The sequence below is a fragment of the Streptopelia decaocto genome, assembly GCF_964273445.1.
Source record: "Streptopelia decaocto genome assembly, chromosome: 2".
In the NCBI taxonomy this organism is placed as follows: domain Eukaryota; kingdom Metazoa; phylum Chordata; class Aves; order Columbiformes; family Columbidae; genus Streptopelia; species Streptopelia decaocto.
Window position 1 is genome coordinate 154,846,601 of NC_138655.1, and position 25,359 is coordinate 154,871,959.

At 39.5% G+C, this 25,359-nt stretch overlaps 1 protein-coding gene across 1 annotated transcript in view; it reads right to left on the reverse strand.

The window, feature by feature from the left end:
• The window catches only part of RBM33 (RNA binding motif protein 33), a 105,463-nt gene that overhangs the window by 16,611 nt on the left and 63,493 nt on the right, over window positions 1-25,359 (reverse strand). The window contains exons 15-17 of the mRNA XM_082044623.1: window positions 18,611-19,261; window positions 4,491-4,697; window positions 2,821-3,009 (exon numbers count right to left, since the gene is read on the reverse strand). Coding sequence (XP_081900749.1) covers window positions 2,821-3,009; window positions 4,491-4,697; window positions 18,611-19,261 — 1,047 coding nt within the window. The remainder of the gene's footprint in view (window positions 1-2,820; window positions 3,010-4,490; window positions 4,698-18,610; window positions 19,262-25,359) is intronic.

Here is a 25,359-nt window from a genome sequence, read left to right on the forward strand (position 1 = left end):
CCACGTGGGACAAGTGCTCATGATCTGTCCTTGTAGTCAAAGAGCAGAGAGCTCACAGGGAAGTCTCTCTTTCCCCCTCCTCACTCCCACATTCACATCTTGACTGCAGCAAATATTGATACACAGGCAATATTCAGATTTACGAGCTCTGTTTGCACACCACTTGGAAGCAAGATGCTTGTTTACCATGTCCTACAGTTTAAGAATCTTTAGGTTAAACTAGGGATTTGGGTGTTGGATAATTGGTACATGTCATTTCAAGACACCATCCAGGCAGGAAGGTAACTCCTTAAGTTCTGATTCAGATTAGAAATTTATTTTACAATTGCAAAAAATCAGCATGAGTTTGACAGACCCTCCCCCAGGATAAATAAAATTCAAGAAATTCTCAGAGTTCAGCTCATTAGGGCAAGTTTTGTTTAACACAGTCAACAGCTAAACACAGGATATATTACATCTTAAAGATGGAGTCAGCTACAACTGACTCACCTTTCTGCCCTCTCATTATCTCTTGAACTCCACCTGCACCAGCTAAAAACCTGGGCACCTTGCTTAATTTCAAAACAGCGGCTAGAATTCCTCACTGCGCAGTTTTCTCACAACAGCCATCTCCCCGAATCCCTCCTGTTTCAGTTCGCCAAGCTGCCACACTTCATCTTAGAAGACCAGAGCTCTGCACCACCCAAGATCTCCTTTCCCTGCTCACGGCCATGTCCTGTCCTTGTGTCTCCATTACTGCCCCCACGCGTGAAAGTCCCAAAGCCCACCCAGCAAGGAGCCCTTCCATTCACTACTCATTCTCTCCAGCAGTTCACTTCTATACTCCACCTTGTAAATCACTTATATGAAACGCATTTTAAAGGAACAATGAGGAAATAACCAAGTAGAGTATCCCTCCAGTACTGGAGCCTCCTGACCATTCCCAGTTGCATTTTGTACAGCACTGAGTACAAACAATAGTGAAAATATTGATTTAGAGCCACAAAGAAAATTCACTTGGGTGCTTTGGGGTTTTGCCCTGTTTCAAAACCTAGCACCATCTGTATACAAGTGATTACTGCAAACAGGGACAACATGGATTTTCAAACATTTTGTTTCCTGTTCTTGCCTCACAGGGCACTTAAAAGTTGCTGCTACCTCTTCCTCCTTTGGTGTGTTACCACTGCTGTGGCACACCATGGTACCAATAAAAAGAAAGTACTGCTTATGATGGTCCCAGTCTCACATTCTTCCTACAAAAGGATCCCTTCTCTCCTGCATATCTCACTAGCTACACTTTTGAAATATCATTCAGTCCCAAACAAGCCAGGAATTTTCTAGCTTTCCACAAGTCAGACATGAATTCAGGTGCACAATTAGCACAAAAGCTTTCTGCATAGTTAGCTAAATTCAAGCATCTTTCAAGTACAACTTCTAGATATCTGATAAGGGGAAAACAGATGATTTAGAAACCACAATTTCCAAAGCTATGGTTGACGCTGCTGCAAGAACACGAGTTCTGTAGGACGCAGGGATGTCTCAGATCCCACTGGCAAATGAGTTATGTTTGTTTCCTCTAAGCATACCCTTCTACGTTGGTCTGTGACACTGAACTGAGGCACCAGAGTTTGGAGTCTGCAATGGGGCAGCAAGTACCAAATAAATCTTTTTAGCACATTCTCAATAACTTCTCTCAATTGTGAACATTTCCTAGCAGGGTTTCTATTAATCTCCTAATATTCTCATGCAAGATTTAGCAAGTATATGATGAATAAATGTGCTTCTGAACTGTATGAATAATTTCCTGAAGTACTAAAGAACATGAAGGGACAAAGTATTTTGCAAAAGTATTTTTACTTTCACAAACAAATTAAACCTATCTGAATTGACAAGGTAAATAAATCAGCATTATTCCATTTACTAAACTGGGAAGGAGTGAGGCAGAGTGTACATCTTTAGGAGAGTTGTGTGATCCCTCTCATAACGAAGCCTCACAGAACAGCTCCAATTCATGCATTGCATTTGTCTGAAAATGTTGACCCTGCCAAAGGGAGCAGCCAACACTGAAAAGAAAACATAAAGGAAAAACTCTCCTCATCTGTATATTTCATTATTTATTGGATGATACTTTCAAATGTAGTAACAATAAGTCAGACAGGGCCTCCTAAGCCCTTCGGTGCTTTGAAAACCACCTCTTTTCCTCAAGTCAGCTTAACTGATCCATCAGTTCTAGGAGGCAGTTTATGAACAGAAGCTCCATTGAGTGTGTGTGTCATAACTTTGTTCACAGGCCTCTCCTAAAGACAACCTTCTAAAAAAATTAAAAGAAAAAGAGAATCCTTCAAAGGAGACTGTGTTTTCATCTGAAAAAGTAGATGGTGCTACACAGTACAAAATCTCCACTGGGCAGTGGTCATTAAGTGCTCTTACCCCAGAGCTCCAATGACAGAAAAAGGTAAACGTCAAAAAAAGAGGGCAAGTGCAAGTCAACAATAAAATCAAGGGCAGCAATTTGCTTTGAAATTATTATTTGGCTTTAACAACCTCACAGAATTGACAGGCTTATATTGTCTAAGAAAATAAGAGATGGCACAGGAATTCTGAAATGAAGGAGTCTGTTTTGCAGCAGGAACGTGGTGGTTAGCAAAATCCCACCGTACCTCCCGTGCCGCAATATCATCATGTGCTTGTCTTTGCTACCAGGTGTAGCTTGTGTGGGTGGGGGTGCCTTCAAACATAAATTACCAATAAACACACATTGTATTTAGTGTCAGGGAATTAATTGAGCTTTCCAGAATGAAAGCCTTTTGGCACAAAAATGATAAACGGAGGTTGACCTACCTGAATGGGTCCCACTGACATCAGCAGGTTTTTCAGTTGGACATCAGTGGTTGATGAAGAAAGCCCTTCAACTGACACAACACAGGGCTGAGGTTTGCACTCCACCACTCGCAGGTTCTGTTTATTTGGCATCAAGCGTCCTCGGCCCATCTGGCCTGCTACTCCTCTGCCTCTGCCGTGCATAATGACCTGCCAACAACAAAAGTAACAGTATTTTGATTTACTTACCTAGGGCTTCTGCTCGCTGCATTTGACAGATGATACAGAAGTTGGCGATTTACTTGAAGGCTTGATTAAAGTACGCGTTGATTTAAAACAGCTTGTTGCTGTTTGCTGATTTGAAAGGCCACTTATTGACATACTCATCCATTGCTTATATAAACCTTTTTTAGGAGGACAGCAAGTTATATATGGGGTTTTATATATATATATATATATATATATATATATATATATATATATATATATATATAGCATTGAGGATAAAAGCCTCAGCTTTAGCATAGATCAACCAAGCAATGGAGAGTCTCAGCCCAAAATATATAACCTTGTTTTCCACACTGCTCACATTAGCAGCATGTGTTCAAGTCCTATATTTTAAGTCTGGCCAAAAACCAACCAGTGATCCCCTCTCTTTTTTCTCTTCTCAACCCACAGGCAAATTTAATGTACCCACAGGACCAGCAAACTGCTTCAAGTGCCTCCAGTATCTACTGCTACCAACTCTTGGGCTATTATCAGGATGGAATACTTGCATATAGTGAATAACTTTAAAACAATTTTTTTTCAGTTTCTTTCCTCCAAATCCTGTAGGATCTGGCACCACAGTATCCTTGGGAGCAGGATCAGAGCAGATTTAATTCTTGTAAATTAAAAGTTGAACAGTTGGAGAGAGGAAAAATAACAATGAAACAGAGAGACAAACATTAAACAGAGTTAGCACTCAACATCTAGTTAACACTCAACACAGTTTCTCGGTTCCTACTTAGAAACCCTATGGAGGGTAAAGACTTTTCACATCCCTCCACATCAGCAACGGAATTTTATCCTTACATGAAGCAGGAAGATTATGGTCAACAGTTCAAAACCAAGGTATAACTTAAAAGCCAAAACACCAGCTATTTTCAGGGATCGTGCCATTTCCAAATGCAGAGAAGGCACAGGGCAGTGCCACTCAAATCCCCTCCCTTGTTCCTCCCAGTGCCCCACCAGTGCAAAAACCCAGTTAATGAGATCACCGATTATTTTGAGCGATACCAACTTTGAGGATCAACCAAAGAGCATCCTGAAACAGCTGGCTTGTGCTTCTACCTATGCAGGAAAGAGCCAGAGTAACAGCTAAGCACAACTTCAGAACAACTCCTGTTTTTCAAGCCAGAAAGCACGTCAGACAGCACCTCCTACAGCAGCTATCTCGGAACGCACACATTTCTCCCCCAAGGAGTAACTGTGCTGGCCAGCAAGTCAGCAGATGAAACAACCTGCAGGCATCTCCAGTCTGTGCTGGGTACAAACAGGCCTCTCTAGATTAAAAGATTTATATGCAATTATGCATCTCCTGGGTCATGCAGCCCTGCGCTAGCAATTGACAAACAGAATGCTAATTATTAATAGAGCAACACAGCCAGACAGTCAAACTTCTAGCAGCAATATGCATCTAAAAAGATCACCTTTTTAGGCTGATGGAATCCCTGGATGTTTTTGACTCCTTGAGGAGCTGGTGAATGGATCTGTGCCTGCTGCTGTTGGTGCTGCTGCTGTTGCATTCCCTTTGTCAATGTGACCTTCCGCACTGGCTGCTGTTTCGGCTCCGGGGGCTGTTGAGGCCGCTGGGGTTGGCCCTCTGGGTGAAAAAAGCCATCATCCTCTCCCCCCTGCTGAGATCAACAACACAACAGGCGGCTCAGTGTCCAGGCACTGCAAACCCTCCTCCTGAGCAACCTCCTGCCACATCCAGCTCACCCGGCCCACAGAGAACCTGCCCGCTAAAGCAAACAGGGCTCAGCCTGGCAGCCTACAATAAATCCATGGTATCTCAGTACAGTTTGCTTCATCTTGACTTTATTAGAATGACAATGCTCAATAATGTCTTTTCAGATACAAAGCAGCATGGTGTTTTCACTTGTCTTTCCAGATCATTCTTCTTTCCAGGGTTGTATGTGAACTACGGTGGAGTTACAAGAGACATATATGTTGTAGGAGAAGGAGCAAAGAACTGCAAAGGCTGGAAGAACCAGGCATGAACTCTGCTCATCTTTAAAACTCCAACCTCCCCTTAGTTAAAACCTGATATTCATTTCAAAGTGCATATTTATTCTGCCTACTTCTATACCAGCAGCCTTTGAAGCAGCTTCCTTCCTCAAACACTGTCTGTACTTGGAATAGTTCTTCTCCAAAGGTTTTTTTTGTTTGTTTCATTGCTCTTATTTATAATCACAAGCACAACAAAACACCACCTCGGTCCCTCTCTCATCCAACACAGCTCTTTCCACTACATGTCTCAGTGCAACAAAGTACAGTAAAAGCATAAACTGAAAGCACTGAATTCCCTCATGCTGCCTCTACCCAAACAGTTCAGCCTTTTCTACAAAGACAGGTGATCCTTGAATTTCTGTCCTGCTATCCAGATGAGACGAATCACTGAAATACATCCTGTAGGGCAAGAGAAAGGAGAACCTGACAAAGATCAGGTACTTTTGCATCTATAAAGCTCATCATATTATTGCATGGTTTCAACAGCAGTATGTATAACTTAACTAGACTCCAACTTTAGAACTCAGATACTAGTGAACATTATATCTGCACGTGGAAGGTTTTGTTAAAACCCCTAATCCAGCTCAGGTAACCCTGCAAAACCTCTCAAATACAAGGCACACCTGAAAGGGGTGGGGGGAGGAATGAAAGCACCTTTATTTACACAGGATTTTTTTCCCTTTCTTTATATATCCAGAAGTCAGAACTCATTTGCACCTGGAACATGTCACCAACCAGAGGGCTTCACACCAATTGGCATGTTTTGTGTAGACAAGAAGACAAAATATACGGCTGCAGAAGGAACAGGTTTATGGTCCAAGAGTGAGAATCTTTTGCTAGAGAGTATAAATCATTACGCCTCTACTATGATTACACAAAAATGAAAGAAACACCTACTGAGGACCGGCTACCAAGTCTCTTCACCATCATTTGAAGATAAATAGTCTGGTACAGATGATATCTAGGATAGTCTCATGTTTACAAGTTCACTAGTGCAGAATTCACGTCCCTAGCTCACATTCTCTGTGTTATCAAATATATACAGGCAATGGCTTCTCAATAACTCAACTACATCAATCCCAGACAACTGAAATCCCAAACAAATCAGCTTCATCACCCATGTACTATCTTCAAAAGCCCGATCTGTCACTGGGAAAATCATCTTGAAGCTCTTCCCACTTAAGGGCTTTCGTCCAGAGTGTATAAAGCAAGAAAGCAACAGAAAACTGCATCTGTTTTTTCCACTTCTAATCAAATATATGGTTTTCTCTGCTAAACGGAATGGCTCCATGGCTTCACAGAAAATGTTTTATATATAAGCCTTTGAGAGTAGTAACAACTGACAAATTATAAATTCCCTTCTGAGTCTTCTCTTCAATTGCTGCTCAAAGATACAAAAGCAACAGCTCTCCTCCTCTCCTGAAAAACTCAAACATATGCACACAAACAAAACTTTACCAGGAAACCAGCATTTAAATCCTCCTCATTTTAGTCTTAGTTCTAATACCAGCATCACCATAAGCCCTACACCCTGATCAGATAATTTCTTTTATTCAACACCACAGCAGCTGGAAAATGATGAAGCTTGGAACAAAAAAATCCTAGCAGGAATTTAAATGCAATAACTGGGAGTTAAAATCTAATTTCTGCTAACTGCCTGCTGTGAAAAACAACCACAAATACTTGCAACCGTTTATTTCCAAACCAAAATGCAATCCAAGCACATAGGAAGAGCATCTGAGAGTGAAGCCCTCAGGTACAAAACACATCGAACGTGCTCATTACTGAAACTTCAAAAGCAAATTTGTCATGAAAGGCTAGGATGGCCAACAACCACCCAGTATTTAACTACCAAGCCTAATTAGCACCAAATAAATCTGTATACACTAAGCATACGACTATAACAGAGTAGAAGGGATAAGGACTCCAACATGGGCTCACATTCCTGAACTATTTGAGAGTTGTTCCCTGCTGAGGTCTCAAATGCCACCTTTGGGTTTCAATGCCAGCACGATGCTTCCACAAAACTCTGAAAAGGTAGAAACATCTCCAGACTTTTTTATGAAATAATACATTTCAAAGTTAAGAAAACCTATACAAAACAATAAAGAACATCCATAGGTTAAGGGAAGAGGATGGAACAAGGTCTGCTTGTTCCTGCACGAAGGAAGAACGGGCAACTGGATCAAACCCCTTCTCTGTCCTACTGCTCTGAACATCTGCTGCTTTTTGAGAGGACTTGGAGAGGGGAAGCAGAGACCTCAAGAGAGGTCTGTGAGTGAGGGACTTGGTGCTCGAGGACTAACACTAAGTCAGCAATACATTGCTTCGCCTCGCAGACAGCCCTGGCTTCTGCTGAGAACAAAATCTAGTGGTTGCCTTAAGAAAATGAAAATCAAAAGTGACTCCTAGGTCACTTAGAACACTAACAAGCAAAACAGCAAAGCCTCAGATAACAAATTTTAGCAGCAATTCCTTTTTCACTGGTTAAAAACAGGGCTGGGCAAGAACAAGCACTGTCGGAGCCAAAATGAACCATCAATGTAGCAGTATTTAGTGGCAAATTAGACCTGCCACCAACATCATCCTTTAAACTTCTACGCAAGACAATTAATAGCTACTTCAGGCATCTTGATGAAGAACTATGTCAAGCAAAACACCCACAAAGAGCTTTTAAAGTCTGGACTTAAAGCTGTAAAACCTCAGAACATTCATTACAGGTCTCATGCTCATATGAGAACATTAATATTTTGGAGGAAAAGACTGTACAGATGACTATACATATGTTGACTCCTGATTTTCACTCCTGAGGTATACAGTGAGCTGGCACCCAGAAGGTAAATCAAAATCACAAAGTCACAGGCAAGCAGGTCAGTGAACCCAAAATGACGTCTAAATCCCGGAAGCTAAATTGCTAGCATCTCTTCTACTTAAAATGTCTTGGTTCCAGCTCATTTGAAATTAACTTTTGCTTTTTCTAAAGACAATTTCCATATTGCTATTTTTTGTCAGCTTACACCACCGCCCTTCGTAAATGTACACAGCAACAGATGGAGGTATTAAAACTTTACGACGTCTCTTGTCAAAAAGCATTTTTACCTGACCTTTTCTATAGCATTTTGGGATGTACAAGGCAACACTACATCATCATGGCCTGCCTTGTACAATTTGATGCACAAAGTACTGAAACCAGGCAGAAAACTTTCTCAGTCCACCACTGAGGCCTGAGACTGGTTGATACAAGCTCTGATTTTATATTGCAAATGTCCTCTACAGAAAAGTGAATTTCCACTCTGTCTACAAACCAGTAATCACAGAATCACAGAATGTCAGGGATTGGAAGGGACCTCAAGAGATCACCTCATTCAATCCCCCTGCCGGAGCAGGAACACTTAGATGAGGCTACACAGGAATGTGTCCAGGTGGGTCTTGAATGTCTCTAGAGAAGGAGACTCCACAACCTCCCTGGGCAGCCTGTTCCAGGCTCTGTCACCCTCACTGAGAAGAAGTTTCTTCTCAAATTTAAGTGGAACCTCTTGTGTTCCAATTTGAACCCATTACCCCTTGTCCTACCGTTGGTTGTCACCGAGAAGAGCCTGGCTCCATCCTCGTGACACTCACCCTTTATATATTTGTGAACATTAATAAGGTCACCCCTCAGTCTCCCCTTTTTCAAGCTAAAGAGCCCCAGCTCCCTCAGCCTTTCCTCACACAGGAGATGCTCCACTCCCTTCAGCATCTTTGTTGCCCTGCGCTGGACTCTCTCCAGCAGTTCCCTGTCCTTCTGGAACTGAGGGGCCTGGAACTGGACACAATATTCCAGGTGTGGTCTCCCCAGGGCAGAGTAGAGGGGCAGGAGAACCTCTCTGACCTACTGACCACCCTCCTTCTAACACACCCCAGGTACCATTGGCCTTCCTGGCCACAAGGGCACAGTGCTGGCTCATGGTCATCCTGCTGTCCACCAGGACCCCCATGTCCCTTTCCCCTACACTGCTCTCTAATGGATCATTCCCCAACTTATACTGGAACCTGGGGTTGTTCCTGCCCAGATGCAAGACTCTACACTTGCCCTTGTTATATTTCATTCAATTTTTCCCCGCCCAACTCTCCAGCCTGTCCAGGTCTCTGGATGGCAGCACAGCCTTCTGGCGTGTCAGCCACTCCTCCCAGCTTGGTGTCATAAAGGAAGCAATAAAGGAAGAATGTTTTTCTGTTATTGCCTACTACTTAATTTCTATATTAAACATCATTCTGACTTTCACGGTCTGAATTTCCATGTTTTACAAAAGGTCTACCTTCCTAACATATAGCCAGGAAAGAGTTCTCTTGAATGAAACTTTACCATTACTTGGTTAATTCTGGAGTAATGAAAATGCCTTTTTTTTTTTTAATGTGGCAGAAGTTCTGTTCAGAGCAAAGTATAAGAACTATCTTTCAAATTTCAAGTACTGCAAGATTGTTGGCGGTGCCAAAATGACAAGTTAATTTCAAATACTGTGTGTAATTAAACAAACCTCAAATGATCGAGGCAAAAGGATTTTATCTACATGGTGAATGGTTTTCAAACTTCTACTGAGAAAGAGTCTACAGTTTGATCTGAAAACTGAACTGACAAAAAATAAATTATGCCATTCAGTGCCCATGAATTTTAGAACCTATTCCCTGATAGTTATCGAGACTGGTTTTCAATAGAGAGACTCACTACATATATATATTTATATATGGATTCAGTGTTGTGTTCTGAGAAACATAAAGATCATTCTGTCAAATATTAGATCACAAATTCTAAAAGCAGAATTTTATGAGGGACTGCTTGAATTTAGCAAGCTGAAGCTCTCTACTCTATCATAATCATTATGACAGTTTTACAATGAAGATGAAGTTTATTTGCCACCAACATTAGCAGGACAAATTTATTTATAACAAATGCTCTAAAATGTAGTGATAAAAATGCCTATTGATACTGTCAGAGCTGCTTGCAATTTGACAGATCAAATCTTATTTTCATTCTTAAACCCCATGAAGGAATGGTATCACCAACTTGCATTCTGTAGTGAGCAAATTGATTAATCCCCCTCTATAGAAATCTCAACTCTTGATTACACCTATCAGACGTTAAGCAGCATTATTCTAGAGTGACAACACTTGACAAATTCCCAAACCATTTTTCTCAGCCTTTGTGGCCCTGCTAGCTTGTATTAACCCTGATGAAAAATTAATTTTCCTTATCTTCTGCTAAACCCCAAAATCCAAATCCGCCAAACTGGCAACTCTTTCTGTAAAGGTATTATGAAAACCTCTAAAAGATTAATTGCATGTCTTCAGGTGACATTAAATTAATTTCTGTACTCGTGACAGACATTTGATACTCCGTACTGAGAGGACAGATAACATTGTCAGGGTACACAGAAGGACAGTGGTGCGGTGTCCCAGGGCAGCCTCTTATGAATTCTCCTTTCGATAAGGCCATACTTCACTGTCACCGCCGCTGTTAGGGATCTTGCAGCCCATAGACCTCACTGCACAGGTTTCTATTAACTACGACAATGCTGTGTCTATCCACACAATCTTTATAAAGCTAATTCAAAAAAAAAAAAAAATATCACTCAACAGTAAAGGGATGCGCATGCCAGATAAAGGAAATAAACTTGGGTTGATTTGTGTAAAAATAACGCAGAAAAGCAAGATGTTTTCAACTTTTCTGAGATGCACTATAACTCAAATTCTCTGTAGCGTGGAGAAGGTTTAAATCTTGCAGGGAAATCTCAATCCAGAAATGTCTGGTAATTGATTTCCTTTAAGAAAGGAGATACCCCTCATCTGTTACCAGTTTAAGTCCATATTTCTAGAAATGAGTACCTCTACAGTATCACAATAGTTAAGAGGGGAAAAACCCCAACCTTTGGGTTATTATATTCATCTTCGAGGACAAGAGAAATTACTATTCATCAGCTATACAGGTTTTCAGATGCAAACCTAAATTTTACAAACAACTGTGATCCTCACGTAACAAAGAGAGAAAAACAGTAAAAGAAAAACCATGGAGAGCAAGACAGACTATAATCTAATATATCCAAGTATTTTCTCACTGCAATTATCAGAATTGTATATTAAAGGCAAAATCCTAATAATTATCTGTTTCGCTTCGCCTGGTGCTCCAAATCCTTTACCATTTGGATATGGCCAGTTGACAGACAAGAAACCTCAACACTTGCCAAATATCCCACAACAGATGACACAACCAAGCCCTGTTCCCAAACTACTGAAGATGTGTTTTCGATCTGCCAAATGCCAAAGAGAAACACCTGGAGACCTTTTTTCAAAGGCCTATTAAGACCTTTTAAGTCTTTTTTTTTAAAAAAAAAATTCAGACTAGAATACGCTACCAGATTAACACACATTTCATCATCAACAACCAGTTTAAGGCATACAAGTGGTACTGTTTTGACTCAGAGTATACAGAAGTAAGCTACACCAGGCTCCAGAAGTGGTAGAATAACCAAAGCATTCCCTGTTCACACCAGAAAAAAGACACTTCTAGTGCTGGCCAGTAAATTATGGGTTATTTTTTCCAGCCTAAAACATCCAGATGGGGCAAACTTACCTCAAATAAGAGCACCCAGACTAAGCAATGAATAACTAAAATGCAGAAACAGTTCCTTTCCCTTGATAAAAGGACATTTCTAAACGGCTGCAGCAAGCCAGGATGCGATGACTATCTTCTCATCTGTGCCTAATGGTGTATGAAGAGTCAGAACAGCAGAAGAAAACATCTTGTGAAAAAAAAGAAACTAATTCCATTTAATCCCATGTAGTAACAGAATTCTTACCTTAAATATCTCCTCGCCTGCCTGAGAGGAGAACTAAGGCAGGAGGAGGACTGGCCAAAGAGATGTTAAGAGAATCCCGGCCATCCCTGTGCTACAGTGACATTTCACCGGGAGTGACAGAAACACAGGTGATGAAACAGAAGCGACAAGCAATACCAGTGCTGAACCACAACTATGCCTTTTTCTAATACAATAATCCATCAGTTCATTATGAAAAAAATATAAACTGTGTCAAAGCTGCAGCAAAATCGAGGTTCTGGACTGGACACGTAATTTCAGAAATACCTTGATTTTTATGTTTCTGTCTGCAAAATACATAGATGTCAATAAATATGTTTTTGAGCAAAGTTTCCTGGTTCCCTTTTTGGTTGCCTGTCTCAGGGATGATTTTTTTACGCAGAGAATTTTAGTGAAGACAGGAGAGAAATCACCAAGAGAAAAGGTTCCTGTTGGAAAATTTTGGTGATTCCAAAGTTCTGATGGCCCAAAGCTCCTGAAGGAGCGTTTCCCAGCCAGACACCAGCTATGGCACAGAAAGCCAGTACTGGATATCAGAAATCAGCACAACTGGAGCCTCCTTTGTCACATCACATCTAGTTTTTCTAGTTCATCTTCCTTGAAGCTTAAAACTAATGGCAAGTCGGACTCCTCTGGCATTTTGCCTTAAGTTCCTTGCAGTCTTGACATGGAGAACCCACGTTACCTCCTTCCCCAACCGCTCAGTGTCAGGATTCTCCCAACTGAGTCACCGCTGCACTAAAGGCATATTCCAAGCGGTCAAACTAAAATACCATTTAACAGAGGCATATATGACTTTGCCAAATATTAAATTTAAATTGGACGAATCTTCATGTTTCCCTTCCAAGCTCAGAGATGGCATGCAATTAATTTTCACTTCAAAACTGGCTCCTCTTCATAATGTACTTCAACAGTGTTCCAGTTGCCTTTGGTCATTTCTCATCAGGAAATTGAGCTATTAGACACCAACATTGTACTTGTTGAATTTTGTACTACAACGCTTAGGATGGCAGAAAAGAATCTCCTTTGAGACTTAACAAGAGCAACAAGCAATAGCAAATGCCATACTTTTGGGGTGTCCAGGAGGGTGCAGCAATCTTCTTCAACATACCATTTAAAAGTTTCCTAAGAAAAGGAGAAACCTGTTCTACAGTCTCCAATAGGAAATACTTTATTGCACTTCAGTTATCCACAGCAAAGTTAAATTCAATTTAGGTAGATATCTCTTCCCCCTTTTGAGGATTTTATTACAAACCCATAAAAAGTATCATCTACCTTTGGTTTGGTTGCCACCTTAAGTCCCTCTAGTTGCTAAATGTGTCCACACAGGCTCTTGCACTTCAGTTTCCCAGTAACCAAACATGCCCCAAACAGCCTGCGTCACCAACTCCGAGCTATTAAATACTCCATCTCTATAGGAACCATCCTCACTGCACATCTAGAGAACACAACAGGGTTTACTGCTCATTTCCAAATGTTTCATGAAAACACTATGCTTTTTGCATAACCAGAATACCACAGGAATTTCTTTTTTTTTTTTTGTCTTTTTTTTTTTTTTTTTAGGTGGAATTAAGAAATTAATGTCCATTTGTGAAATATTCCCAGAGTGAAATCTTGCAGGTTTTGGCCAGCAGAGTCATTTTTCAACCGCATTTCCACCAGTACTGCTTCAAAGGTCTTGCCCATTTTGACATTCTCTAAGCGACAAACATGGTATTTGGGCATTCAGAGATCGTGGTTTCTGCAGCCCCTTCAGCCCACTGCTGATAGAAAATGCATGTTATCCATACCTCCCTCAAATAGTGAGATACGAATGACATTCTGCTTCTTAAAAAGTAATAGTATGGTATTCAGTGAGAGCTCCTGTGTTGTTTCTCCAATCTGGGTGAAGGGCTCTCTCAAGAACTTGTCATGCAGATGCCAAAAAACTTAGTGTTTGCAAATCCTGACATATTTAGATGAAAGGCGCTATAGAGCTTTCAAGTCAAATATTTTAATTACACTTGAACATACACACACAAGCAGAAACAAGTACAAACATTAAGCAAATTTGGTTGATAAAGTTACATTATCAAACAAGAATCATCTCAATCAGTTTCTTTTTCCACATTTAGAAGACCACATTTATCTCTTACATTTCTCAGTTACTCTAGATATGAATAAAGTTGTCTATCTTCCATTCCAATTCTCTTGTTCTTTTTACAATCCGAGGACATTTTTTTTTGTGACAGGCTTTTGAAACAAAAGAACTTGTCAACTCTTTCTTCAAGCTTTTCAGATGAAGTATCTCAGGTTTTCAGGAATTACGATCACTAATAAGATATAGTTTCTAATCCAATAGGGAACACTGAGATTTTTACGTATTTTTATATATACGTATTTATGAAAAAAGCTCATTGTGCAGCTTTCCACAGAGACAGATTGGTGTGTTCTTGGTGCAGCATAAGAACCAGCATTTTCAGGCCTTTGGGACAGACACACATCTCTCTGAGCATGGCAGGCCATTTTCTAGCTAGAGAGAAATCACCCAACAACAATATAAGATAACCAAATGATACAGAGATTTAAAGATATTACCATTTCCCACAGAACCACCAACTAAATGAAAAACACATTCACATTTCATACGATTTTAAGATATTTAAGGCTGTAGCTGGTACAAACCTGTTCTTCCAGGATTAAAGACACTTCCAGTACACTGGGCTTAAGGAATTCAATTGCACTTGGCATTGGAACTATTTACCGACAGACTGATTGCAGACCAAAGGAAACCACCACAAACAGCCAAGGTGTCAGAAAACATGCGCCATCAAGAGAGAGTGAAGGATGTTAGTGCTCAGAAACAGTCAAGAGATTTATAAAGAGGAAGACAGCCACGAAGAGCAATATAAAAATCTTTCCCATGTCTCGAAGTATAATAAAATTAGCCACAGATTCAAAATTGCAACAAGAAAATGTGGTTTGGTCACTAAGAAAACTCTCCTAAGCATACAAGACACTGGAATAGGTGGCCAAAGAAATCTCCAGTAACGAGATCACATAAAAAGGTTGGTCAAATCTGTCAGGAATGCTACACAGATCATTCCCCCTTCAAGAAAGAATAAATTATTTCTATTGTCCTTTCACCCCTTTTTTCTATAATTTTATGAGCACATTCTTAAGTGATTTACTAGGGTGTTTCTTCCCGACAAACAACATTCTACAATCTCACTGAGTTTATTCTTATGCATATCTTTAGGATAGATTTTGGGCTCCTCATCAAGCCAGGAAAATCTCAGATATTTTTCTTACCAGAATATGTATACTAGTATGAATACTCAGCAAATACGCTGAACTCCTTTCTCTGGAAAGGATGGCTCTGAAAACATGCCACACAAACTGTAAAGCAGACCAGATCCCTCTGAAGATGTTTGGGCCTTCAACAAACCACCAAACTAAACCAAAACCAACCATAACAAACAAAATACCAAAACCCACAATTCTAAATGTACCTATCTGCTAAACACTAAGCACTGCCTGATCTTCCAGGAACATAGCATTTAAAGGAGTAATGAAAATTTAAAACTATTCACTGTAGTGCCATTCCTGCGTAAATTACAGAAGCGTTAGAAACGGATGGGCATATCAGTATTGGGGGGAAGGTAATTTCTTCTAAAAGGCAGACAAAATCATGAATGATGGTATATAATGTCACCTTGACATGCAGACATATTCTGACACACAAGAAAGGCTGAATCATTTTATACTTCTGTTTTCTTTAAGTATAAGAAGCCATAAACTAAGGCATCTTATTCGTCAGACAAAATGAACAAATCAAAGTATTTCTTGGAATTTAATCAGTAATTCTTACAATTCCAGAAAAATATTTAAAAAGCAAAATCCTCTCAAGAGACAATACTATGGAAACAGATGAAAGGCCATTTTACCTTCTTAAGTAACAAGGGACACTTCTACCTGGAGGTCACAGATCCTCAGCAGTTCTGCAATGCCCAGCAATATAAATAAATATCATTAGAATCTCAGACTGGGAAAGATAGTGCCCTCAAGAGAACAAACCATTCTCTTCCTACAGTATTTGTATAATATATATCTCACCAATACACCAAGTATACCTCCTTAACAGTGAAACAAAAAACATCACCAGCAACACACTATCATTTAATCCTGTTCTACAGATAGTCCTACTAAACCTAGAATAGCCCTTGCTACCAGCTCCTGGTTTAGGTTAATTTGGTCTGGATAAAGTTCCTAAAGGTCTGGCCTCAATCAGCTTCTTCAGTTGCCAGTTCTGCCGCCATGCTGTACCGCAGCTGGCAGGCTGGGACTTTCCAAGTCTTTACCAACATGAATCAAAGAGCTTTGAAAAAGAACCTCCATTTATTTAATCACGAGCCATCGCACTTGTCCATGGGATTTCAAAATATCGCTACACTAAAGAGCTCTAGAAAGGAAAACAAGTACAAGAGCAAGAGCAGAGCTGTTTAACTGCAGGATCAAGTCTGCACATGGATAAGAGATACCAGGCATCCCTTTGGCCAAAGGCAGGGAACGAGAGGAAGCACAATTAATATATTAAGGAGAATGGCGAGAAAAATGAGATTTGGCTTTTGCTTTTAATTTAGAGTTTAGGCAAAAGTTGTGAAAAGAAAGAAATAAAGCATGTGGCAGGAATAAACAGCAGAGACAGAAACTAAAGGTGATCTATGATCTTGATAGTATTAAGAGTCCAAGCAGCTTTTAATTCTTCTTTAAAACACTGTCAAAACAGACAAGATCAACCCCCCGACCCCGCTGCTCAATTTTTTTCTTTTTTTCCTGTGTGGTCAAAGAAACAAAGTCACAGATTCGGCTTGTCACTAACTGATTAAAAATTCATCAACTATCTTGATCAGTGTTAAACAGCTAATTGCAAAGCTTGCTTTTATTCTTCTACAGTTGGAAGGAAAACTTAAAATGTCCATGGCAATATGGAAAAAGTAACAAAGGCTACGAGTGAAGAACCCGCTTTACCTTGCTAAAACCTCAGTATCTGAATGTTAAGAAGGACAGAGCAAATCTGCTTCTGTATAAATGAAAGAGGGCTTCCACATGCATTTAATGAAGCTAATTGCTCTTGCTTACCGTGAGACTTATCTGAAACATATAATTTATGGTTTTCTGAAATAGAGCATTATGACAAAAATGATTTCATTGTTAATGCTACTGTGGGCACTGATAGCCATTTGTTACGAAGAGCTGTACACAGTGGTGACTGGCATAATTTTGTTTCATCAGATAATAAAAGAAGTTGTGCATGATTACTTTATTCCATTATTCATGAATAACAAACCTGCCAAACCTCTTGTAGGCCACTGGGATTCCTGCAGACGTACATATATAAAAATATTTTTAGCCCAACAAAACCGATTTCTTTCAACTTTTTGTACTTTCTTCTTCTGTACTTAAGTTACCATGTCTAAGGAATCAGACATCCCCATAGTCGGGTTACTGTCAGCTCTATGGAGTCAATAAGGCCCTTTATGTTCGTATTTTGAAAGCCCACATGGTCATTATGCAGTTCACAATTTTAAGTGTATTTAAATTTTATGAGCTGTAGAAAAACATTTATAAAAAGTAGTTAAGACTTTGGCATTTCAACTTCCTCCCCATTTCTATAGAGCGAATCCTAGCCTCCGAGGTCTTGTTCAGTCCCTGTTAACACACTGTTCATTACAGATTTACACAGCAGTCCTGCAAGTCTCCCTAATTAACGCTCTGAAAAATTTAAGAAGCATTTTTCCAAAAAAAAAAAAAAAGCACCTCCAGTGTACCACGGCATTAAACCACATTGAATACTTCCTTCCTCCTCAGCATAAACCTGAGGACAGATTTCACCCTGACAACATGATCTGGCTATGTCCCCTCATCTCAGTTTCTTCAGAGCCCTAACAAATTAACTTGTCTTTTCAATAAGACAGGAGAAATTTGGTCAAGATACTTTCTAACCAAATCCCCAGATCTTAAATATGCACACTGCCATCAAGACCAGCATTGTGAGTCCTCCACAACTGGTGCTCAAGGGACACTCTGCAGATAATAGACCCCTCATCAAAAGATAAGGAAATCTCATTTAGATGCAGAAGTGAATTGGTAACGTTTTAAACCCAGCTTCTAACAGAAAACATCCCCCTGCAATATACTGCTTTAATTAGTTTCATAACATGCTTCCCAAGAAAATAAAAACAATCTTCCCTTGAGTACAGAAACCACACTAACGCCAGCACCTGCTCACAGTTAAATCAGGTGGCTTCAACTATCAAATAAGGAGAGCCTGGCATTTTAACTGAGCCTTAAGAACAGCCATCCAAGTCATTTTCTCTGACCAATTATCAGAACTACCAACTGTAAGCAAGAGCTCAGTTGAGGAGTCTTTCAGACCCAAGTTACAACAAACTTAAAGAGGATTGTTTCTACGTGATTTCAGTGATAGCTGCATGGCAGTAAAGCATTACAGCAAACATTAATTTCTGAATAACTGCTAATAACTTGCAGTTCTGAAAATACAAAATAAGGATTATTATCTCTGTTAAACCTGCTACTTCCCTCATCTGCTTTGGCCCATTTTTTATTTTGGGGTTACACAGAATGAAACACACAAAACCAAACCATGACAACACACACAAACGAGATGAGCCTTGAAAACTTACCCCTCCTGACAACTTAATCACCCTGACTTTGCTGCCGACATGGGGCCCATCGCCACTACCACTGTGTGTCCGCTGCATGACAGTCCTTTTCACGCCAGGTTTCGGCTCCTGGGGCCTTGCTTGTACGGAAGCCACTCGAGCAGTCTGTGTGCCGGGCAGCGACGCTGCAGCTGGTTTTGTCTGTAGGACTTTCTGCGGCGTCTGGGGCTGACTGGGAGCTACTGGTCTCGTCTGCCTCAGCTGCTTCACCGGCTTCACCTGCTGTCCTTGATACTGCATGTTCGTCCCGACCGATGAGAAATCTGTGGGTTTGGGCTGGAGATTTGGGACTACCATATCTTGCTTTTTAACAAGGAGTCTGTTTTTCACATTTTGCCTGGTCTGAAAGCCAGAGTGGGGTATGTAAGGGCTGCCGTTGGTGGGATACTCGGAGGAGTCGTCCTCCTGCTGCATGTAGGACTGTTGCGTGGAAGGTTGTTGTTGTTGTTGTTGTTGCTGCTGCTGCGCGAGTCTCTCAAGCAATTCTCGCTTTCTAGCACCAGCCTGCTGCTGCCGCCTCAGCTCCTTTTGTTTCAGAATTTCTTCTCTCAGACGCTTCTGCTCTTCTATCTTCAAACGATACAATCTAGTTTCTTCATCCTCGTCTGGATACTACAAAGGAAAATACAAATGAATTTATAAAATTCTCAACAAATGCCCAGCTCGGTCAAACCAACGTTAAATTGTGGTTTCAGATGTCGTAAAGCTGTAAGTATCTCTGAAGAGGTTTTTAAATTATCCCTGACATCAAACTAAGACCATTAGTGGAGCATATCTCCTGGTAAGGTTTATTTGCTATTCATTACAGGCAAACAGCTCAAATCTGGTTTAGGACTTAGATATACTACTTCCTAGACAGAAGGAAAAAAAAAAAGCGCTTTAATACCAGTTGAAAAATCTTCTCAGAGCGCTAAAAAAAAAATAAAACAAAGTTTTACAAATTGAAACTCATTTAGAAGTTTCTAAAACTAATTAAACTATTAATATAATTCAAGATATCAAAATATGTTTCAAATGGAAAGTAACAATACAGAGGCAACCCACTGTCACACAGGTTTTATCTTGCTCTCTTCTGACAAAGTAACAAAAGGTAGGGTGGTAAATGACCTGAAAGGCCCTGATTAGAACTATTGATTTTTCTCACAGAATTTTCAGCCTGATCTCAAACTCATTTGTCACACAATAATTGGTTATAATGAACAGCACAAGTCAATCTCTCTGACCTTGAACTCATGCACTCTCTTCAGAATCAAAATGTTGCCAAATGCAGTGTTGGAATATTAATGGTATATCGAGAATGCCTTTAATATTCTAGCCCTGGGCCCTTCGGAAAATATTACACACCATCAAATAACCTTTCTTCAACTTTGGCACAACGGGTTCTTATGAAAAGCTGTATGAAATGGGCAAAAGTCAAGGAAACACAGATGCTCATCATTCCAGACAAGAAATCAAATTGCTCTTGTGATACAATCACATGCATTTTTCAAGAATACAAAGCATATTTTTTCATTATACTGTTTATTTTCAACGTTTGAAATATTAAGTTAGATACGTGTAGAGACTGCTTATAGATGGTAATGAGCATAACATTCTACTCAAGATATTAATCACCCCTAACAAATACAGGCTCTCAGAGTAACGATACTTTGCATTTTGGTAAATTATAGCATAAGGAATGCTAAAGTGTTTCTCAAAAACTGTGATTCCATGATGAACAGTTATTTACCCTGCAGTAACTTGGTGCAAGCTCTCCTCAACACAAATGCCATTTTTTACACATATAGGACTCCAATGTGCAACCATTTTTTTTTAAATTCAAGTGCTTTTGTCTCTGGTATATCCCAGAATGCCACACAGCCCAAGGGAAAAAGAAACAGCCAAACAGATCCAACCATGAAGCTGGTCACAGATATAAAAGCTCAGTAGACCAATACCTGTAATCATAGAATCCAGATGCACAAATCCTGAACATTCACTTCCTTCAGATGTAAATGCTTCTTCCCTGAGCACCTACTGATAAGGATTATTCCCACAGAGTCTAACAAATAGCTGCATGTCTCACACTACAATTCCACTCTAAACAATGGCTAAAATAAGACTTTTTGACAAGACTGTTTTGTCTTGTTGGTGAGGTTTGTTTGTTTTCAAATATGGGCTATAGTTCCAAGATGAAGTCTAACACTGTCCTTTTTTAGAGAATACTTTATATACCAAAGGGTTCTGATCTTTCTCTATACTTTCCAGACTATGATGGCTAATCATTTTAACAACTAGATTACAGGTCCTCACTGATGGATGGAAACAGGAACGTATTTCTAACAAGCTAAAATTGATAGTAGTAGGAAATTCAAAATTTCATCTGATATGAAAACTGCAGATGCTGCACTGTCGTTTAAAAAAAAAAATAATAAGGCCTTTAGAAAATATAGTGAAAGAATAAGACCCTTAAATATAGTTTGCATAGGACAACAAAATACAGGTAAGCTCCAAACAGGAGGAGGATGTGCTGTTATGCAGATGCTGATGCAATGAATAAAATTTTCAGTCACTTTCAGAGACAGTAAATATCTCAATTGCTGAAATCGTCCAAACACAAAACCTCTTCCATTGAACTTAATAAATTAGTTTACTCACCTGCTTTGCTTTAGATCAGAATATTCTACATTTAACGAAATTTACCTTTGTAAGTAGACTGTATTTTTTTCTTTATGTTCAATTAAGAGTGTCAATACCAGCAAGAACCTGCATGAGACCAGTTCTTCTATCACCTTTATTATCAGGGACCTGTCTGCTCATATTATCATGTAACCAGTTCTGAAGGCCTTGGATCATGATCTAGTAAGTACAAAACACTAACTCAGAGGCTACATATATAGCAGTACAGAGATGTGACTTTGTGGCACACTTCGGTGAGTCTTGCCAGCAGACAAGAAAAGAACATTCTGTGGGACTCTGACCAACACGTCTGTTCAGCATGGACAGATAAACTGGTTTCAACTACACTTGCATTAAATGCAGAAGAAAACTGACAAAACTATATTACTGATACATATGAAGTTAGAGGAATGCTTAGCAGAATCTTCAGGCAACTTGATCTAAAATATAATCTTGAAATTATCCTTTCAGGAACTCAACTCAATACTTAGGAAATCGGTATGGATCCTAAGAAGCCAAATCCTTCTTTGAAACCAATGTCCAAGAGCTCTGAGGTTGTATGACAACTGCAGATCAGCCCATTGACAAACTACAGGTTTATCCTTCAGCTTTATAAACAATTTGCTACTATTATTCTCAATAAAACACTTTTGCAGCTAGAGTAAGACAAAACAATATAATGACTCTGTGATCATTAACAAAATATTTGAATTGGGAGTCAGGTTTTATTTGAATTAGTTGAGCAATGACCCAACAGTACAGATTCAGAATGGGCAAACTTCTCACTAGGCTGAAAACAAGGGCACTTAAATCCTCTGCTGCTTAGCCAGAGACACAAGGCAGTTCCCTTGGTTTTGTGGAGAGGGTTTTTTTTGTTGGGTTTCATAGTGGGTTGTTTTTGTTTGGTTTGTTGTTGTTTAAGGGCTGGTGTGTACTTACAGGTTGGTTGGTTGGTTGTTTTTTAAAATAGAGATACTCAGATGTGTTTGAACAGTTCTTGAACACAACACATCTCCTTGTAGTCTGAAGGGAAGACCTAACAGTTTTCTTTTGCCTTAAGGTCCAATGAAGCTTTGATGGAAAGTGCTAAAAGAAAACGTTCCAGGCTGGTTTTCTGAGTGTAACTGAAGAGCAGCTGTCCCACATCATTCTCCAGGAGAACTACTGATTAAGAAAAAGACAGCAAAGACATGCTCTAAAACAAGGGACTAAGCTTTCTACTGTAATTCAAGTCCTTGCTTGATTTTTAAGTCCTTGCTTGATTTAAAAAAACAAACAAATAAACCACATATTTTTAGAGGTCTGCAGGTTTTATTAGTAGTTAATAGAATTAAATGCAGAGTCCTAAGAACCAGATACTACGAGTGTTCTGGCTTGCTATCAGCAGACAAAAAAAAAGGAGTCATGCAACCAGGCTCACCCATGTCTCTCAGTAGAATGGGTGCAAGGACAGAGCAAAATGGTTTGATCTGTGCCATACATAAAAGCTGTTCAGCAGGTTTACTTTTTTTATCCTGCCCCCCCCCCGCCCCCCTCCGCCCCATGGTAACATTAGAAAGAAAAAAATTTGTCCAAAAATTCATGACAAGTCTTCATTAAAGGTAGAGCCAGATCCAAATTACATCATTTGGCTGCTTATCTTCAAAACCACAAAGTGTCTTAAATAAAGACACCTACATACACGTAATATGTTTCACATTACTGATTGCATCAGCTCCTGAGCCCTAGGAAGGTGTGAGTCACCCTACTGAACATGGGTGATGTGCACCTTGGACAAACAGAGGAGAATTAAGAAGGAGGTTAGAAGCTGCTCAGAGAAGCACGCTGCCCCCTTGAAATCTCTCAACTGGAAAAAGACTGTGACAAGAAGAATCTTCAAGACAAGGAGGCACCATTATCAATATTTGGAAATCAAACCTGTTTAGACTACAGAAAACTCAAATTTAGACGCGTACAATTTTTCAAGTAGTTCATTTCCAAAAATATGAAAAGGATTTAGATACATTTGCTCCAATAGCAATGTAGCAACTATTCTCCATTTTGCAAGTAATTTTTAAAAAGAGATAGTAACATAAAACCCAACAACCCAACTTAAAATTCACTGGATTTGGGAGACTGGAACATGAAAGTTTGAAATATGAGTGGTAATATCATTACACTTATGATCATACAGCGCTTCACTAAATTCTCTCCTGTTCTGAGCTCAAATATATCCATTTATTCTAAGACTCACGTCACCTTTCTACATTCTCCCTCTTCTCTAAATTCAAAAATGCTTAATATCATCTTATTCCCTCTTATCCTAAACTGACTTCAGCATGACCAGAATGAGGCCCACAGACATCACCCATACTTGCCAGCTTCATTCACATACGATTTTTCAGACTGAGAATATGCAAGTGCAAATCTTTAGAATAGCTGTTAATCTCCAAAAGATGAAGGCATTTAAAGACAGTATTTTGCAGCCTCACAGGAACACTAGCACACCATTAGGAAAGCAGAAATACAGTTTTTAATCTTGTAGTCACTCAGGTTGCAAACCTTTCAAATATCTATTTTGAAAGCGAACAAAACCTTTGATAGCCAATACTGCTATTTTTTTGGTGCTTCCTGAATGATAAGAGTATTCATAAATATGGCCACTGACTCTGCAGGAAGAAGGATGAAAAGTCTTAATAATTTTCCAGTTGAAGACACTTGCAAAATAACCTGCCCAATTCAGTTATGAGCAATATAGCTAGAAAAGATGACAGAACTTAACTCTTTCTCATCTCCACAGAAAGCAAAAGAACAGGACAAAGTTAGTTAATTACAAGCAAAACACACACACACACAAAAAAGACTGGAAAACATTACAATCTGCCTAAGGAGAGGAATGTAATAACCTACATTACAACAACAGTGAAGTATATGATTAAATGCTTGGAAAGGAACGTCACTAGCATAGCAATGCTCGCTGTAGAGGTGACAATGAGCAGCAGAACCGCAGCAGCACAGCTCAGAGACAACTGCTACCATCCCACAGTTCCCAGAACGGGCTGTGTAATTCGCAGTCGCTCACAAAGGAGAAGGGTTCTTGTGCCCACTTGTCCACACACTCTCCTAGTACTTCCTCAGAGTATCTATGAAGGCTTTACTTTTAATGGTTAAAATAGGAAATACCAGAGGACGATTTTTTCCAAAGCAACTTATTTTTTCATCCTGTTTTGCAAAAGTTTACATGAAATGGGTATCGAACTGTTTTCAAAGATAGCTTTGACACAGAAATAAAGAGCTTTATTTGTAAACCAAAGAATTCACATGAGTAAGGTTAGTTAGTCTTATAACTACAGGCTTGTTAGAATATGGAAAGAAGAAGATGACTGCTTCTTTTGCCCTTTTTTTAAAAAATCCATTTGATTAAGAGGAGTGAAAAAATATTCACTCATTTTTCTAAACACCGCTAGAGATTGATCACAACCAGTGTCTCCATTTTCATATGAATAAACTACAAAGGAACTTAGAGATGTTTTGGATAGGGAGGTCTATCAGTGATTTGTTTCTAAACTTACCTTACTAATGTCCTGAAATGAGAGGCTTCTCTAAGAGGCACTGCATTCTCTGTGACTTAAGAGTATTCCAAGAGACTGAGTTGAGCAGAAGGGGATTGCATAAATCATTAAAAAATAAAATCTAAATTTAAAACTGAAAAGCTCAAATAAGGGTTTTCTTTTATACTCCCATTGAAAAGCAAGTGCACAAGAGGTCAAACACTGCTAGTTATGGGTTTCTTTTGTGACTCATTTGTGAAAATTAGTTATGACCATCCCTAATTCAAGAAGAAGATGAAAAGCTAATCATGAGCAGCTTAAAGGGAAGACAGTATTATCACAATTAAAGCTCTCAACAGTTATTGAAGAAAACCTGGCGTTTGAGACAAAATTCATGGGTCATCTAAACTATAAAGATTTACAGAATAACCTGACACTCAGAAATTATAAAAGGTGCATTTAGCCATCATGTTCCTCTGGTACCTCCTGATGTTCAGGGTAACAGCACCATCACTGCAGTCC